We start from the raw sequence: 17335 nt of genomic DNA on the forward strand, positions 1-17335 counted from the left end.
TGGTTTTGGGGGTAGATGCTCGGGAACAGGGGGTCTCCTGAGGCTCAATCCCGCCTTTGTGTATGCCGAGCCTCCTTCCTCATGACCTTTGCCACGGGCAGAGTTCCTCATGCTGGCTCCCGGCAATTGTGTTTGAGGTCTCCTTTCCCCAGGCTTCAAGGAAAGTTGAATTCTTTCCTTGAAGAAGGTTGAATTCTTTCTTCCTTTTGGTTTCTGCCCTCCTAAGGTTGGTCCAGTGGTTTGTGTGAGCTTCCTGTAGGGTGAGAGTTGTGGGTTTTTGTTTCCTTGTTTTTCCTCTGATGGGCAAGGCTGAGTGAGGTGGTAATCCTGTCTGCTGATGATTGGGTTTGTGTTTTTGTTTTCTTTGTCATTTAGATGAGGCATCCTGCACAGGGTGCTACTGGTGGTTGGGTGATGCCGGGTCTTGTATTCAAGTGGTTTCCTTTTTGTGAGTTCTCACTATTTGATACTCCCTAGGGTTAGTTCTCTGGTAGACCGGGGTCTTGGAGTCACTGCTCCCACTCTAAAGGCTCAGGGCTTGATCACTTGACAAATCCTTCCTCCTGAGCCCAGCATGGAATGTGGGGTTCTTCCCTGCTTTGAGGTTCTGAGCCAGAACCTGGTGGGGGTATGGACAGCAGCCTCTGGACTGACCAGCCCCTCAGACCACTCCAGCACTTTCTGGTGTTAGGAAAGCTGTCTCTGGGTCCTGTCACCCATGTGCACTGAAGCCAATCTATGGACACTGGGAGGAGGCAAGAAACTTGCTTTGGAAGCTTCAGCAATCAGCATTTGAGAAACTCCTCTCCATTTTCGCACCATCTCCAGGACACAGAGCTGAGAGACAGTGCAAACTGCAGCATGGTGAGAGAGCAAAGGGAGAGCAAAATCACAGTCTTTTTAAAAATGTTACTGAAATTTTGCTCCATGGTCCAGTACCATGAGCATCACCTGGGACCTTGGTACAGTTGCAAATTCCACTGAATGAATTAGAATCTTGGATAGAGCCCAGGAATCTGTTTTTTAGCCTCCAGGTGAACCTGTATACACTGAATTTTGAGAAGCACTTCTCTAAAATACAAATTATCCTTATTTTCTCTAGGGAGGAAAATGGAAGAAAGAAGATAAAATCTCTTCAAAAACAGTTGCTTAATGTCAAAAAAGAAAGGCAAGTTGAAGTACAGGTAAGAATTATCTGGACAATGCCAAAAGTTACTGGGTTGATAACAGCTAAGTAGAAGTCATCTTTTCAAGCAAAAAAAGAAGTTATGTATAAGAAATTGTTGTTTTCCATGGGTTGCCTTTAATATTTATATTAAAAATAAAAGGATAGCAGATATTTGATGGAATGCACAAACATGTCCAGAATCGAACTTTGAGAAACTCTAATCCTCTGGTGCTCTTAATCTGTTCTTACCCCTCCCAACCAATCCAACCATATCACCCACTCCTTCCTTCCAGGAGACCTTGTCTCAGGCAGTCTCTTGTATGCCAAGGTCCCAGAAGGGAGATTATAGTCCTAGGTAGTACCTTAAGCACATCACATACTCCTTACAAGGCTTCTTTGGTGGCCCAGATGGTAAAGAAACTACCTGCAATGCAGGAGACCTGGTTTCAGTCCCTGGGTTGGGAAGATCCCCTGGAGGAAGGCATGGCAACCCACTCCAGTATTCTTGCCTGGAGAATCCCCATGGACAGAGAAGCCTGGTAGGCTACAGTCCATGGGGTAGCAAAGGGTCGGACACAACTTAGTGACTAAGCACAACACAAATACTCCTTACACCTAATGGTTAGTGTTAATAATGTCATTTGTATTATATTTCAACTACAGAGTGGATTTATTGAGCTTTTCTGGTCATTAGGGCCTTACCTTATGTCTAATTTACCTGTATAAGAAAATGCATCCCAAGTTTTAAGCAAGTACTTACAAAACTGTGTTTGGGCAGTTAGAAATTAGTACCATGACTATTAGAATTAAGAAAGTTACTAAGTATGGCCTGATATATCAGCTTTTCATTGCCTAGCTATTTGGACAAGCTTATACTTCAGATATAGGAATCTTCCTTATCTCCTACAAAGAAGTTAGAAGAATATTAGGAAAATATATTTGGAAGAATTGCCTAAAGAAGGTCACTAGCCTTTCTTCTGAGGTATTTATTATCTTTAGGTCTTCGGACTTGCTTAGCATCCTCTCTTATTTTCTACTATTAGTTTTAAAGTACCTTTGTTATCAATTTTTACTTCATTATCCCTATTAACCCTTGGTTTATAGCTTACGCTCTTTGAAAACCATTTTTGCACCACCGTCACCTCCAAAAAATTTATAAAAACTGGTGTACACTTAGGCTTTCTCTCTAATGAATAGAATTTTTCAGAAGTTTCTTAACTTTTTTTCCTTCAAAAACTCTACCATTATTTAAAAGTTCTTCTTGTATTCCTTGAGTATTAAAAAAAAAAGGTATTAATGTCCTTTTAAGACTCCAAACCAAATAGTATCAAAAGAGACCTCAGCTTTGGCCTCTGCCAATCAAGTCCCCAATGCTACAACCCCCTTTTTTCTCTTTTCTTTACATTATATTGTTGACAATATAATTTTTCCAACAAGTAACACTTGCTTGTGAAACTTAACCTTCTTGGATTGCAGTCTCAGCTGTTACATTCAGTCACAGTAAAACCAAAGTAGAATATCACTCAGATATTTTGATGATCAGAAAAGGAGTGAAACCAGGACTAGAAGACTGAAGGCAAACCTTGAACAAAACACAACTGGCAAGATGAAATCAAGTAAAATCTCTAGAGTTACTGAAGAACCAGTGGTCAAGTCAAGGTTGGAAAACAAGAAGACAGGAAGTACATGCATACGGGAGAACTGTGGGTCAGAAAATGATGCCAGCAATTAAGGTGGCAGGCTTGAGTGTGTGAAAGTATGTGTGTAGATCACTGGAATGTGAGGGAATAATTGAGTTATGAAGCTTCCTACTGAAAGTGAAGAGGAACTTAAGAGTCTCTTGATGAAGGTGAAAGAGGAGAGTGAAAAACTTGGCTTAAAACTCAACATTCAAAAAACAAAGATCATGGCATCCAGTCCCATCACTTCATGGCAAATAGACGGGGAAAAATTGGAAACAGTATCAGAGTTCATTTTATTGGGCTCCAAAATCAATGTGGACAGTGATTGCAGCTACGAAATTAAAAGATGCTTACTCCTTGGAGGAAAAGCTATGACAAACCTAGACAATGTATTTTAAAAAGCAGGGATATTACTTTGCCAACAAAGGTCTATATAGTCAAAGCTATGTTTTTTCCAGTGGTCATGTATGGATGTGAGAGTTGGACCATAAAGAAGCTGAAGAATTGATGCTTTTGAACTGTGGTTTTGGAGAATACTCTTGAGAGTCCCTTGGACAGCAAGGAGATCAAACCAGTCAATCCGAAAGGAGTCAATTCTGAATATTCATTGGAAAGACTGATGCTACAGCCGAAGCTTTAATACTTTGACTACCAGATGTGAAGAGCCAACTCGTTGGAAAAAAACCCTGTTGCTAAGAAAGATTCAGGGCAAGAGGTGAAAGGGGCGACAGAGGATGAGATAGTTGGATGGCATTATCAACTCAATGGACATGAGTTTGAGAAAACTCAGGAGATAGTGAAGGACAGAGAAGCCTGGTGTGCTATAGTTCATGGGGTTGGAAAGAGTTGGAACAACTTAGCAATGGAATAACAACAACAACCTCTAGTGAAACCGTTGAAGACATTTAGGTCTTTGTAATTCTCAACTTACAAGATTTCTCTAGCCAGAATCAGGACTTTAGTTTCACTTTGCTTCTTCTTAGAGTCAGTATAGTTCAGTTCAGTTCAGTCGCTTAGTCGTGTCCGACTCTGCAACACCATGGACTGCAGCACGCCAGGCCTCTCCATCACCAACTCCCAGAGTTTACTCAGCTCATGTCCATTGAGTCAGTGATGCCATCCAACCATCTCATCCTCTGTTGTCCCCTTCTTCTCCTGACTTAAATCTCTTCCAGCATCAGGGTTTTTTCAAATGAGTCAGTTCTTTGCATCAGGTGGCCAAAGTATTGGAGTTTCAGCTTCAGTACCAGTCTTTCCAATGAATATTCAGGACTGATTACTTTTAGGATGGATCAGTTGGATCTCCTACCTGTCCAAGGGACTCTCAAGAGTCTTCTCCAACACCACAGTTCAAAAGCATCTATTTTTCCACTCTCAGCTTTCTTTATAGTCCAATTCTCACATCCACACATGACTACTGGAAAAACCATAGCTTTGACTAGATGGACCTTTCTTGGCAAAGTAATGTCTCTACTTTTTAATATACTATCTAGGTTGGTCATAGCTTTTTTTTCCAAGGAGCAATCATCTTTTAATTTCATGGCTGCAGTCACCATCTGCAGTGATTTTGGAGCCCCCCAAAATAAAGTCTGTCACTGTTTCCATTGTTTCCTCATCTATTTACCATGAAGTGATGGGACCAGATACCATGATCTTACTTTTCTGAAAGTTGAGTTTTAAGCCAGCTTTTCACTCTCTTCTTTCACTTTCATCAAGAGGCTTTTTAGTTCCTCTTCACTTTCTGCCATAAGGGTGGTGTCATCTGCATATCTCAGGTTATTGATATTTCTCCTGGAAATCTTGATTCCAGCTTGTGCTTCATCCAGCCCAGTGTTTCTCATGATGTATTCTGCATATTAGTTAAATAAGCAGAGCGACAATATACAGCCTTGACGTACTCATTTTCCTATTTGGAACCAGTCTGTTGTTCCATGTCCAGTTCTAACTGCTGCTTCCTGACCTACATATAGGTTTCTCAAGAGGGGCAGGTCAGGTGGTCTGGTATTCCCATCTCTTTCAGAATTTTCCACAGTTTGTGGTGATCCACACAGTCAAAGGCTTTGGCATAGTCAATAAAGCAGAAATATATTTTTTTCTGGAATTTGCTTGCTTTGTTGATGGTCTAACGGATGTTGGCAATTTGATCTCTGGTTCCTCTGCCTTTTCTCAATCCAGCTTGAACATCTGGAAGTTGACAGTTCACTTGCTGTTAAAGCCTGGCTTGTAGAATTTTGAGCATTACTTTACTAGTGTATGAGATGAGTACAACTGTGCAGTAGTTTGAACATTCTTTGGCATTGCCTTTCTTTGGGATTGGAATGAAAACTGACCTTTTCCAGTCCGGTGGCCACTGCTGAGTTTTCCAAATTTGCTGGCATATTGAGTGCAACACTTTCACAGCATCATCTTTCAGGATTTGAAATAGCTCAACTGGAATTTCATCAACTCCACTAGCTTTGTTCGTAGTGAGGCCCACTTGACTTTGCATTCCAGGATGCCTGGTTATAGGCGAGTGATCACACTATCGTGATTATCTGTGTTGTGAAGATCTTTCTTGTATAGTTCTTCTGTGTATTCTTGCCACCTCTTCTTAATATCTTCTGCTTCTGTTAGGTCTATACCATTTCTGTCCTTTATTGAGCCCATCTTTGCATGAAATGTTCCCTTGGTATTTCTAATTTTCTTGAAGAGATCTCTAGTCTTTCCCATTCTGTTGTTTTCCTCTATTTCTTTGCACTGATCACCGAGGAAGGCTTTCTTATCTTTCCTTGCTATTCTTTGGAACTCTGCACTCAAACGGTTATATCTTTCCTTTTCCCTTGTGCCTTTCACCTCTTCTTTTCACAGCTATTTGTAAGGCCTCCTCAGACAGACATTTTGCTTTTTTGCATTTCTTTTTCTTGGGGATGGTCTAGATCCCTGTCTCCTGTACAATGTCACAAACCTCCACCCATAGTTCTTCAGGCACTCTGTCTTTCAGATCTAATCCCTTGAATCTACTTCTCATTTTCACTGTATAATCATAAGGGATTTGATTTAAGTCTAGTGGTTTTTCCCTACTTTCTTCAATTTAAGTCTGAATTTGGCAATAAGGAGTTCATGATCTGAGCCAGAGTCAACTCCCTGTCTTGTTTTTTTCTGACTGTATAGATCTTCTCCATCTTTGGCTGCAAAGAATATAATCAATGTGATTTTGGTGTTGACCACCTGGTGATGTGTATGTGTAGAGTCTTCTCTTGTGTTGTTGGAAGAAGGTGTTTGCTATGACCAGTGCATTGTCTTAGCAAAACTTTATTAGATTTTGCCCTGCTTCATTCTGTACTCCAAGGCCAAATTTGCCTGTTCTTCCAGGTACTTCTTGACTTCCTGCTTTTGCATTCCAGTCCTCTATAATGAAAAGGACATATTTTTTGGGTATTAGTTCTAGAAGATCTTGTAGGTCTTCATAGAAGACCAATCAATTTCAGCTTCTTCAGCACTACTGGTCAAGGCATCAACTTGGATTACTGTGATATTGAATGGTTTGCCTTGGAAACGAACAGAGATCATTCTGTCATTTTTGAGATTGCATCCAAGTACTGCATTTTGGACTCTTTTTTTTTTTTCTCTAAATATGATGGCTACTCCATTCCTTCTAAGGGATTGTTGCCCACAGTAGTAGATGTAATGGTCATCTGAGTTAAATTCACCCATTCCAGTCTGTTTTACTTCGCTGATTCCTAAAATGTCGATGTTTACTCTTGCCATCTTGTGTTTGACCACTTCCAATTTGCCTTGATTCATGGACCTGACATTCCAGATTCCTATGCAATATTGCTCTTTACAGCATTGGACTTTACCCCGTCACCAGTCACATCCACAACTGAGTATTGCTTTTGCTTTGGCTGCATCCCTTCTTTCTTTCTGGAGTTATTTCTCCACTGATCTCCAGTAGCATATTGGGCACCTACCGACCTGGGGAGTTCATCATTAATTGTCCTATCTTTTTGCCTTTTCATACTGTTCTTGGGGTTCTCAAGGCAAGAATACTGAAGTGGTTTGCCATTCCCTTCTCCAGTGGACTGCATTTTGTTAGAACTCTTCACCATGGCCCTTCATGGCATGGCTCATAGTTTCACTGAGTTAGACAAGGCTGTGGTCCATGTGACCAGATTGGTTAGTTTTCTGTGATTGTGGTTTTCAGTCTGTCTGCCCTCTGATGGAGAAGGATAAGAGGCTTATGGAAGCTTCCTGATGGAAGGGACTGACTGAGGCAGAGTCAGTATGCTGCTGCTGCTGCTGAGTCGCTTCAGTCGTGTCCGACTCTGTGCGGCCCCAGAGATGGCAGCCCACCAGGCTTTCCCATCCCTGGGATTCTCCAGGCAAGAACACTGGAGTGTGTTGCCATTTCCTTCTCCAGTGCATCAAAGTGAAAAGTGAAAGTGAAGTCACTCAGTTGTGTCCGACTCTTAGCGACCCCATGGACTACAGCCCACCACGCTCCTCCGTCCATGTGATTTCTGGGCAAGAGTACTGGAGTGGGGTGCCTAATAATCAACAAAGTTTCAAATTCTTCTAGCTTATGGAAGATATATCTCTATCTATCTATGTGTCTATCTGTCTATATTTTCACTTGTCCAGCGTTCAAAATTTAAGGAAAATGAGAATTCCTAGGCCCAATGGGGAAATAACTCCTTCTCAGAATCCTGTTCTGAGAGTATCTTTCTAGTGCTATATACCTTAGTGGCAGCTCCAGCTTTGGAAAACAGTATGGAGATCCCTCGAAAAATTAAGAAGAGAACTACTGTATGATTCAGCTATTCTACTTCTGGGTATTTATCCAAAGAACATGAAGATACTAATTCAGAAAGGTGTATGTACCCCTGTGTTCATTGCAGCATTGTTCAGAACAGCCAAGATAAGGAAACAACCTATATTCACATTGACAGGTAAATGGATAAAGAAGGTGTGGTACATGTTTACAACAGTGTATAGACAACGGATACTTCCTAGCCATACAAAGATGGAATCTTGCTATTTTTGACAATATGGGTGGACATTGAGATTATCATGCAAAGTGAAATAAGTCAGACAAAGAAAGATAAATACTGTATAATTTCACTCATATGTGGAATCTAAAACAAACAAACAAAAATAGATGAACAAAGCAAACAAAAACAAACATGTAGAACAGAGTAGTCGGTACCAGAAGGGGAAAGGGTTGGGGGTAAGAAATGGGTAAAGGAGAGGGGGTCAACTATATGGTGATGGATGGAAGCTAAATTTTCGGTATTGAGCACATTGTAATGTATACAGAAGTTGAAATATCAATATAATGTTGCACACATGAAGCTTACGTAATGTTATAAACCAATGTTAACACAATTTAAAAAAGAAAAGAAGTTGCCAAGCACTTTGTAACCTGGGAAGAATTTTCAAACACATTGTCAATTAATCCTTATAATTATTTGCTAAGATATTTCAGGCAGGGTGGATATTAATGTTTCTATTTTAAAGAAGGTGAGACTTGGAGAGTTTAACTAAAGTGTCCTAATTCACACAATTGGTAGGGCTTGGGTGGGAAGTTAGGTCTTTTGATCATTTAGTTCAGTGCTCTTTCCACTAAAATGAAATAGTAATGGGAAATTGTGGATACAGGATACCCAAATAATGTGCCTAGGGAAGAATCTCACAGTCTTAGAACTACTTCTCATTTTCATTTATACTATCCATGATTATTGGGTAAACTCCTAGTGCGATAGCAGAAAAACAGATCCAGTTCCCTGTTGATACATAAGTACCAAAGCTTAAGGTGCTGACTGAGCTGAATGGAGGTAGAATGCATTTAAATTTAGAAATCTGGTCTTAACCTCTACAGAATCGGAATGAATATATCGCTCACCTCAAGGATCAGTTGCAAGAGATGAAGGCAAAAACCAACATGGAGAATCATTATATGAAGAGAAACACAGAACTGCAGATTTCCCAGACCCAGAAAAAATGCAGCAAAACAGAAGAGCTCTTGCTGGAAGAGATTGAGGTGATCACTGTTAATTAGGCATGAATCTAGTGACTGGCTTTCAAAACTGTCGCTCCTGATATTTCAGTCGACAAAGGAGGTGCGAGGGGGAGACTTCCCTGATCTCTGTTCTCTCTCTCCAGCAACCCTAACATCTGAGGCTAAAGACAAAAAAGGGATGAAGACTTGCTTTTTTGCAAGCAGAGATTCTGATGGGGTATAGCCTAGATCTCCTGATTTTTTGTAAGGACTTTGAAATTGGTTGTACTTTCTTCTCTTGGTCACTTTATCCTTATTTTATGAAGCCGTTTGCCATTTCTTCTGGTAATTACAGGGAGAGGGCAAAACAAGACACTCAGTAACTATAGGTTTTTGCTGCTACTTTTCTTACCCAACCAATATTTTTCATCTTGCCATTAAGAAGTACAAAATTTAGACAGCTGAATTCATGCACATATAAATTTATATTAATAGAAATGAAAAGTCACAGTGAAAAGTATCAGTAGAAAGAAACCAGGGTAGACCCTCATTTTAGAGGAAAAAGGCTATTTTCCCCCTGCATGGAACACATTCAGTTCCATGTTTAAGAAATTTTGCCCTTAAGTCATAGAAATAACCTACTACAAATAACATATTTACATTAAGAAAAGTCAAAACATATTTCCAGATTTCTTTAAATCATACCCTCTCTTAAAGACATTTAATTTAATTTAAATTTTTAAATCTCTTTATATATCTCAGTACCAAACTTGTCATATTCTACTTAGAACTACAAATTTTCATCTCCAAATTACAGATAAATAGTAACATGTTGTATACTTCCTGGAAACTTTTTCTAAAAATGATCATTTGGGGAGGAGGCTAAATGGCTAAAAGAACAAGATGCTGGCGAGAAGGAGCAAACGTTAGTCAAGCATGTCATCTGCGTGCAGTAGGAGGACTCCTTTCTTTGAGTCCCTGCTTATCAGAAAGCTTATTTCCCAAGTGTGGCGTAAGACTATGACAGCAAACAGTTTTTTGCACTCTGGCATATCCTTTTGTAGGCCTGAGAACCTTGTGCCCTTGAAGCACTGTTTCTCTCTTTAAATGGGCATCACTTTCCAGGCAACAGGATTATGGCCCTCTTGCTCTGGGCTGTTGCCTGTGCAACAGTGCCAGACATGACTCAGATGTGTTGTGAACATGAATTGAATTCAGGGAAACTGCATTGCTGCTCTGGAGGAATACTGTGGAGCCCTTAGGATCCCAGTTGGTGGAGAAAACTCGTGCTACTGTCACAGCCGTACCCCTAATCTTGAGAGCTCACTTGCAGCCCTGTTGGGAAGATTTCTGACGTTGGTTTGTTATTCACAGAAACTACGGCTGAAGACTGAAGAAGAGAACCGGATTCATGCTGAGATTGAACTGTTCCTTAGAAAGGAGCAGCAGGTGGGTCCCCAGACCTTTCTTATCCTCTGAAGTGTTTGTTTCCCACTTATAAAATGCCAAGGACAGCAAAACAATTTTTTTTAAGGAAAGAAAAATCGACTGTAATCATACCAGCCAATAAAAGAGCTATATAGCCCATGTTTTCTGTATAAGTTATCCATCTGGATAAATGTTTTATAAAGCTGCAATTTGAGTACAGGTAAAATTTTGCCCTTTACCTTTATCATTTAGTATTATATAAGGCACTATTTTCTTGTTCTTATATTGCCTCATAGTCATAATTTTAAATTTTCTGATTTTTGAAAATTATAAAAATAACATTCTTAGTTGCGTGAAGATTTTTTTTAATTGCCAGTTTTTTCACCCATTTTTCCATTTTATTATAGTCTCCTTATAAAATAATTTCAAATGGTTTTGTAATGTTCTGCAGAGTAGTTATTCTATAATTTATTTGTTACTCTCTGTTCTGGATATTTAGGTTATTTCTAAAGTTTCACTACTGTAAATAATGCCGTAATGAAAGGTTGGCCCAAATTACTGTTTTCTTCACTGCAATTATTTGCTAAAAGTAAATCTCAAGCATGAGATTATTATTTGAGAGACTGGTATTTTGTGACTTTTGATAAATATTGCTAGTAGTCTCTGTTTTACACAGACATCAGCAATGGATACAGGTATTAATTTGAAGGTATCCTCAATGGAACTAACTGCTTTAGATTTTTTTTTTTAAGTCTGCTAGTTTCATGGATTGTTTTATTTTGCTTTTTTTTTTTGCTTACTAATGGAACTGACCATTTTTTCCACATATTTATTTACTCACTATTTCTTATTATGTGAATTATGAAATTATTCATATAATTATATAAATTATGTGACTGAAATGGTTTGAATTAGTATTTCCAATACTGGTAACAAAACAAGCTGAATGGAAGGAACCTTTCAAAATATCTCTGTAGGCTGAATAAGGAAAAAATTTTCCAACTTACTCATGATATAGCCTACCTTTGAGAAAGCTGATGAAGTTTTAGTAAATAATTCCAAATTTGTGGTTAAAGAAGATAATTTCTAGATGCTGTCTCACAGGGCTTTACTGAAGAACATATCAGTGGGCTATTAGAACCTGTACCTCTGCAATTTCAGGATTATGAAGCATGTTACCTGCCTCAAATGTTAGATATAGAGCAAGTATTTGATAATAGTCAGATGAGTTGGTGGATAAATGGATGTTGGATGGATAAAGTTAGTGTTACCCAGAACTTCAGCCTAATAACATAAGCAATACATAGATATGTTTTAATGAAAATTTTGAAACAGTGCAGAAATATATACATTTTTAAAAGTGAAAACTCTCTTAATTACTCCCCTTTTCAAGTATTTCTTCCGTATCTTTCTTTTCATGTATGTTCTTGTGTATATACCTAAATGCTTACTTGTTTTACTATTTATTTATATTTGTTTTGACATAAATTGAATCATAGTATATATTTTTTTCCAGACCCAGTTTTTTAAAAAAATTTGCATTGTCTTTAATTTTTTCTAAAGCAGTATACTTGCTGTATAATATGCCAAAGAGGGGATATACCAAGGTTTAGGTAACCATCTTTCTCTCAGTGGACATGCCGCTAAGTGCATAGTATATGGAAAGGCTATTAATTTTTGTATATTGTTCTAGATTCCTTATGTCCCCTCATATTAGTTTTTAATGGTTTTTGAGTTGGTTCATTTGGATTTTCTGGGTAGAAAATCTTGCTGTTGTCGTCCTGTTGCTAAGTCGTATCTGACTCTGCAACACCATGGACTGCAGCGTGTCAGACTTTCTTTCCTGCCCTTCACCATCTCCCTGAGTTTGCTCAAACTCATATCCTTTGAGTCAATGATGCCATCCAACCATCTCATCCTATGTCACCCCCTTCTCCTATTGACTAAATAATAGCAGTTTCCTGTTTTCCCTCTCATTATTTATATATCCGTTTCCATTCTGTGGCTTATTGTATGCATAGAATGGCATGTGTAATGTTTAGCAGTATTACTAAAGTGATAATGTGGCAGTGTCTCTCTATTGGTGGTTTTAATGGTGTTTCAGTCAGTATTACACGTGAATTCATTCATGGTCATGACGAGTTTCTCACGTGCACGTTAGGGTTCCTTGGGAAAAAATAGGACCCTGCAACTTGGAATGGGAATTCCTGGTACGTAATTTATTTCTTGAACACCCAAGTCACCGTAAGCCTCTCTTGCTGGTGGAAGTAGCTTGCCCTCCTATGTCTGAGTAGATTAGTCTTATTTTCCCTGAAAACCCTGTGATAATAACTTCATCTGAGGCAGATGCCTTGAAAAGGGGCTGCTATCTCTCAAGACCTAGTGCAATCACCCCTTTTGTCCGTGGTTCCATCACTAGAGTCAAATCTCAGCGGGTTCCAGGCTCATAGATAACTCGGATGACTATAACTTAGAAGGATATAACTTACATTCTAAAAGAATTACAAGACTTTACTAATATATATTGGCATAAGCCCAGGAGACAGGTATGAGAATGGATTCTAAGGTTGTTGGGCCAAGGAAGGTAGAATAGAATACTGGATTAGGTCGAGTTCATTGATGTGGACCTGTTTACTAGGGATTCTGGATTTAATGTGTTAGCTTGTGCAGCTGGAGATGACGCTTAACAGTTAGCTTGATTGGTTAACTAAAACCTGGACTCATTTAATGAAGTGGGGATGTCAGTGGTTCTTTGCTATGACGGAGCAGAGAATTCAAAAGACTTAGGGAGATAGGAATACAATGTGAATTTATCACGTGTGGCCTAACACCAACTCAAACACCCACCTCTAACAAGTTTCTGTGAGACACTCCTTCCTAGAAGATAGTTCTTTACTAATGCATCCAGTTCAGTTCACTTCAGTCGCTCAGTCATGTCCAACTCTTTGCGACTCATGGACTGCAGCATGCCAGGCCTTCCTATCCATCACCCACTCCTGGAGTTTACCCAAACTCATGTCCATTGAGTCAGTGATGCCATCCAACCATCTCATCCTCTGTCATCCCCTTCTCCTCCTGCCTTCAATCTTTCCTAGCATCAGGGTCTTTTCAAATAAGTCAGCTTTTCGCATCAAGTGGCCAAAGTATTGGAGTTTCAGCTTCAACATCAGTCCTTCCAATGAATACCCAGGACTAATCTCCTTTAGGATGGACTGGTTGGATCTCCTTGCAGTCCAAGGGACCCTCAAGAGTCTTCTCCAATACCACACTTTAAAGGCATCAATTCTTCTGCACTCAGCTTTCTTTATAGTCCAACTCTCACATCCATACATTACTACTGGAAAAACCATAGCCTTGACTAGATGGAACTTTGTTGACAAACTAATGTCTTTGCTTTTTAATATGCTGTCTAGGTTGGTCATAGCTTTTCTTCCAAGGAGTAAGCATCTTTTAATTTCAAGGCTGCAGTCATTTTGGAGTCCCCCAAAATAAAGTCTACCACTATTTCCCCATCTATTTGCCACGAAGTGATGGGACTGGATGCCATGATCTTAGTTTTCTAAATGTTGAGCTTAAGCCAACTTTTCTACTCTCCTCTTTCACTTTCATCAAGAGGCTTTTTAGTTCTCTTTCTGCCAAAAGTGTGGTGTCATCTGCGTATCTGAGGTTATTGATATTTCTCCTGGCAATCTTGATTCCAGCTTGTGCTTCATCCAGCCCAGCATTTCTCATGATGTACTCTGCATATAATTTTTTTTTCTGCATATAAATTAAATAAGCAGGGTGACAATATACAGCCTTGACATACTCCTTTCCCGATTTGGAACCAGTGTGTTGTTCCATGTCCAGTTCTAACTGTTGCTTCCTGACGTGCATACAGATTTTTCAAGAGGCAGGTCAGGTAGTCGGGTATTCCCATCTCTCAGAATTTTCCAGTTTGTTGTGATCCACACAGTCAAAGGCTTTGGCATAGTCAATAAAGCAGAAATAGATATTTTTCTGGAACTCTCTTCCTTTTTCGATGATCCAGCGGATGTTGGCAATTTGATCTCTGGTTCCTCTGCCTTTTCTAAAACCAGCTTGAACATCTGGAAATTCATGGTTCACGTATTGAAGCCTGACTTGAAGAGTTTTGGGCATTACTTTAATAGTGTGTGAGATGAGTACAATTGTGCGATAGTTTGAGCATTCTTTGGCATTGCCTTTCTTTGAGATTGGAATGGAAACTGACCTTTTCCATTCCTGTGGCCACTGCTGAGTTTTCCAAATTTGCTGGCATATTGAGTGTAGCACTTTCACAGCATCATCTTTCAGCATTTGAAATAGCTCAACTGGAATTCCATCACCTCCACTAGCTTTGTTCGTAGTGATGCTTCCTAAGGCCCACTTGACTTCACATTCCAGGATGTCTGGCTCTAGGTGAGTGATCACACCATCATGATTATCTGGGTCGTGAAGATCCTTTTTGTACAGTTCTGTGTATTCTTGCCACCCATCTTAATATCTTCTGCTTCTGTTGGGTCCAAACCATTTCTGTCCTTTATTGAACCCATCTTTGCATGAAATATTCCCTTGGTAGCTCTAATTTTCTTGAAGAGATCTCTAGTCTTTTCCACTCTATTGTTTTCCTCTATTTCTTTGCACTGATCACTGAGGAAGGCTTTGTTATCTCTCCTTGCTATTCTTTAGAACTCTGCATTCAGATGCTTATATCTTTCCTTTTCTCCTTTGCTTTTTGCTTCTCTTCTTTTCTCAGCTATTTGTAAGGCCTCCTCAGACAGCCATTTTGCTTTTTTTGCATTTCTTTTTCTTGGTGATGGTCTTGATCCCTGTCTCCTGTACAATGTCACGAACCTCCATCCATAGTTCATCAGGCACTCTGTCTATCAGATCTAGTCACTTGATCTATTTCTCACTTCCACTGTATAATCGTAAGGGGTTTGATTTAGGTCATACCTGAATGGTCTAGTGGTTTTCCCTACTTTCTTCAATTTAAGTCTGAATTTGGCAATAAGGAGTTCATGATCTGAGATGAGCCACAGTCAGCTCCCTGTCTTTTTTTTGCTGACTGTGTAGAGCTTCTCTATTTTTGGCCTCAAAGAATATAATCAATCTGATTTTGGTGTTGACCATCTATCTGGTGATGTCCGTGTGTAGAGTCTTCTCTTGTGTTGTTGGAAGAAGGTGTTTGCTATGACCAGTGTGTTCTCTTGGCAAAACTCTATTAGCCTTTGTCCTGCTTCATTCTGTACTCCAAGGCCAAATTTGCCTGTTACTCCAGGTGTTTCTTGACTTCCTAGTTTTGCATTCCAGTCCTCTGTAATGAAAAGGACATCTTTTTTGGGTGTTAGTTCTACAAGGTCTTGTAGGTCTTCATAGAACCGTTCAACTTCAGCTTCTTAGTTAGGGGAATACTTGCATCCTTGAAAAGCCCTGTGTTTGGTTTCTTGTGTAGGCCAGGTAAGACCACGGGTGATGCCACTCCTGATTTCAGTGGAGTTGACAGGATCACGGAGTGCCAGAGGACATGTGGCTGCGTTTAACTACAGGGAGGTGCTGGGGGAAAGCAGTACTTTATCTATACAACAGAGAAAAAGCCCAAATCTAGTAGCCAAAAACTCGATTTGAATCACCACAATGAAGAGTCATGGCCTCTCACCCAGTTTCCAAACTAAGTAAATTCACAGACCCAGAGCTCGTTGATTGAGGGCGGCAGGTCCCCCTGAAGAAGAACTCAGTAGCAATTGTTCACTTGTACAAGTAATGCAATTGAATCTTCCTCTAAGCCTTACCCTAGGGACCTACTTATTAGAGTGACTATGCACTGGAAAAAAGAAAATACCCAGACCTTTTGAGGTCACTAAACATTGGCTCTGAATTGATGCTAATTCCTGGGGATTCAAGACATCACTGTGGACCCTTCTCAAAATGGGCGATTACGATGATCAGGTGATAGATGGAGACTTAAGTCTGATTTACTCTGGGTTCACTTTTCTACGGATACACTCTGTGGTTATTTTCCCCAGTTACTGAACATATGATTGGAGTAAGACATAGCTGGTGACAGAATTTTCACCTTGGCTCCTGATTCATGGAGTGAGGGCCACTATGATAGGAAGGGCCTAGTAGAGGCCTCTGGGACTTCCCATCCCTACCAAGATAGTGAACATAAGCGGTACTGCAGTCTCAGTGTAACTGCTGAAATTAATGCCAACATCAAAGGCATCGAAGTGGAGGTAGTGACATTTATCACGTCCCCGTTCAAGTCAGCTGTTTGGCCTGTGCGGCTAATGATCTTGCAGAGTGACTGTGGACTAATGTAAATACAATCGAACGGTGGCTGCGACTGCAGACACTGTTCCAGACGTCACATCTTTCCTGGACTAATGTAAATACAATTGAACGGTGACTGCGACTGCAGACACTGTTCCAGACATCACATCTTTCCTGGAGAAAATCTTGAACGGCAGCTATTAACTTGACTAAACTCCCTGTCTCCAAACTCATTTGGAAAAAACTGCAGAAACAGTTTACTTTTACCTGACTGGGCCAGCAGTACACACTCACAGTTGCATCAGGGCTGTGTCGTTTCTGCTCTCTCTGCCACGTTATGGTTGCAGAGATCATCGCCTGCTTTGACTTTCCACGACACCCCCTAGTAGCTTACTGTGTTATGCCGGTTGTATCTGATGAACAGAAGCAAGGATTTTAGATGACTTAGTGAGACACATGAATTAGAAGGTAGGAGACAAACTAGTTTTGATAATAATTCTGTATCATTATCGTTCAGTTAGGGGACAGAAACCACATTGGTAATTTGAGCAGGGAACATATTAGAAAAAGAATCATTAACTGCTAATAAGGGATTGGCTAAAAAGGAGGGATACAAGAGAACTCTAGGGCTGGAGGAAAGTGTCCAAGGGAGGAATAAATATTTGCTTTGTTGCCTGGGTCAGAGCTGGTTTACAGTTAGTGGGGTAAAGCTGGGAAGCAGGGAACTGTAGACTGTGTTTGGCAAGCAAGACTCTGTCTGTTGTGTTAGTAAAAGTTGGTGAACAAGTGCCATTGAGTATGTCACAT

General features: G+C 40.0%; 1 protein-coding gene across 3 annotated transcripts in view; it reads left to right on the plus strand.

Moving 5' to 3' along the window:
- The window catches only part of IQCG (IQ motif containing G), a 48838-nt gene that overhangs the window by 23170 nt on the left and 8333 nt on the right, over positions 1 to 17335 (plus strand). For all 3 annotated transcript variants that reach the window (XM_013963410.2, XM_005675051.3, XM_005675052.3), the window contains exons 6-8: positions 1103 to 1184; positions 8708 to 8869; positions 10202 to 10276. In XM_013963410.2, coding sequence (XP_013818864.1) covers positions 1103 to 1184; positions 8708 to 8869; positions 10202 to 10276 — 319 coding nt within the window. The remainder of the gene's footprint in view (positions 1 to 1102; positions 1185 to 8707; positions 8870 to 10201; positions 10277 to 17335) is intronic.

Source organism: Capra hircus, chromosome 1 (genome assembly GCF_001704415.2).
Source record: "Capra hircus breed San Clemente chromosome 1, ASM170441v1, whole genome shotgun sequence".
NCBI lineage: Eukaryota > Metazoa > Chordata > Mammalia > Artiodactyla > Bovidae > Capra > Capra hircus.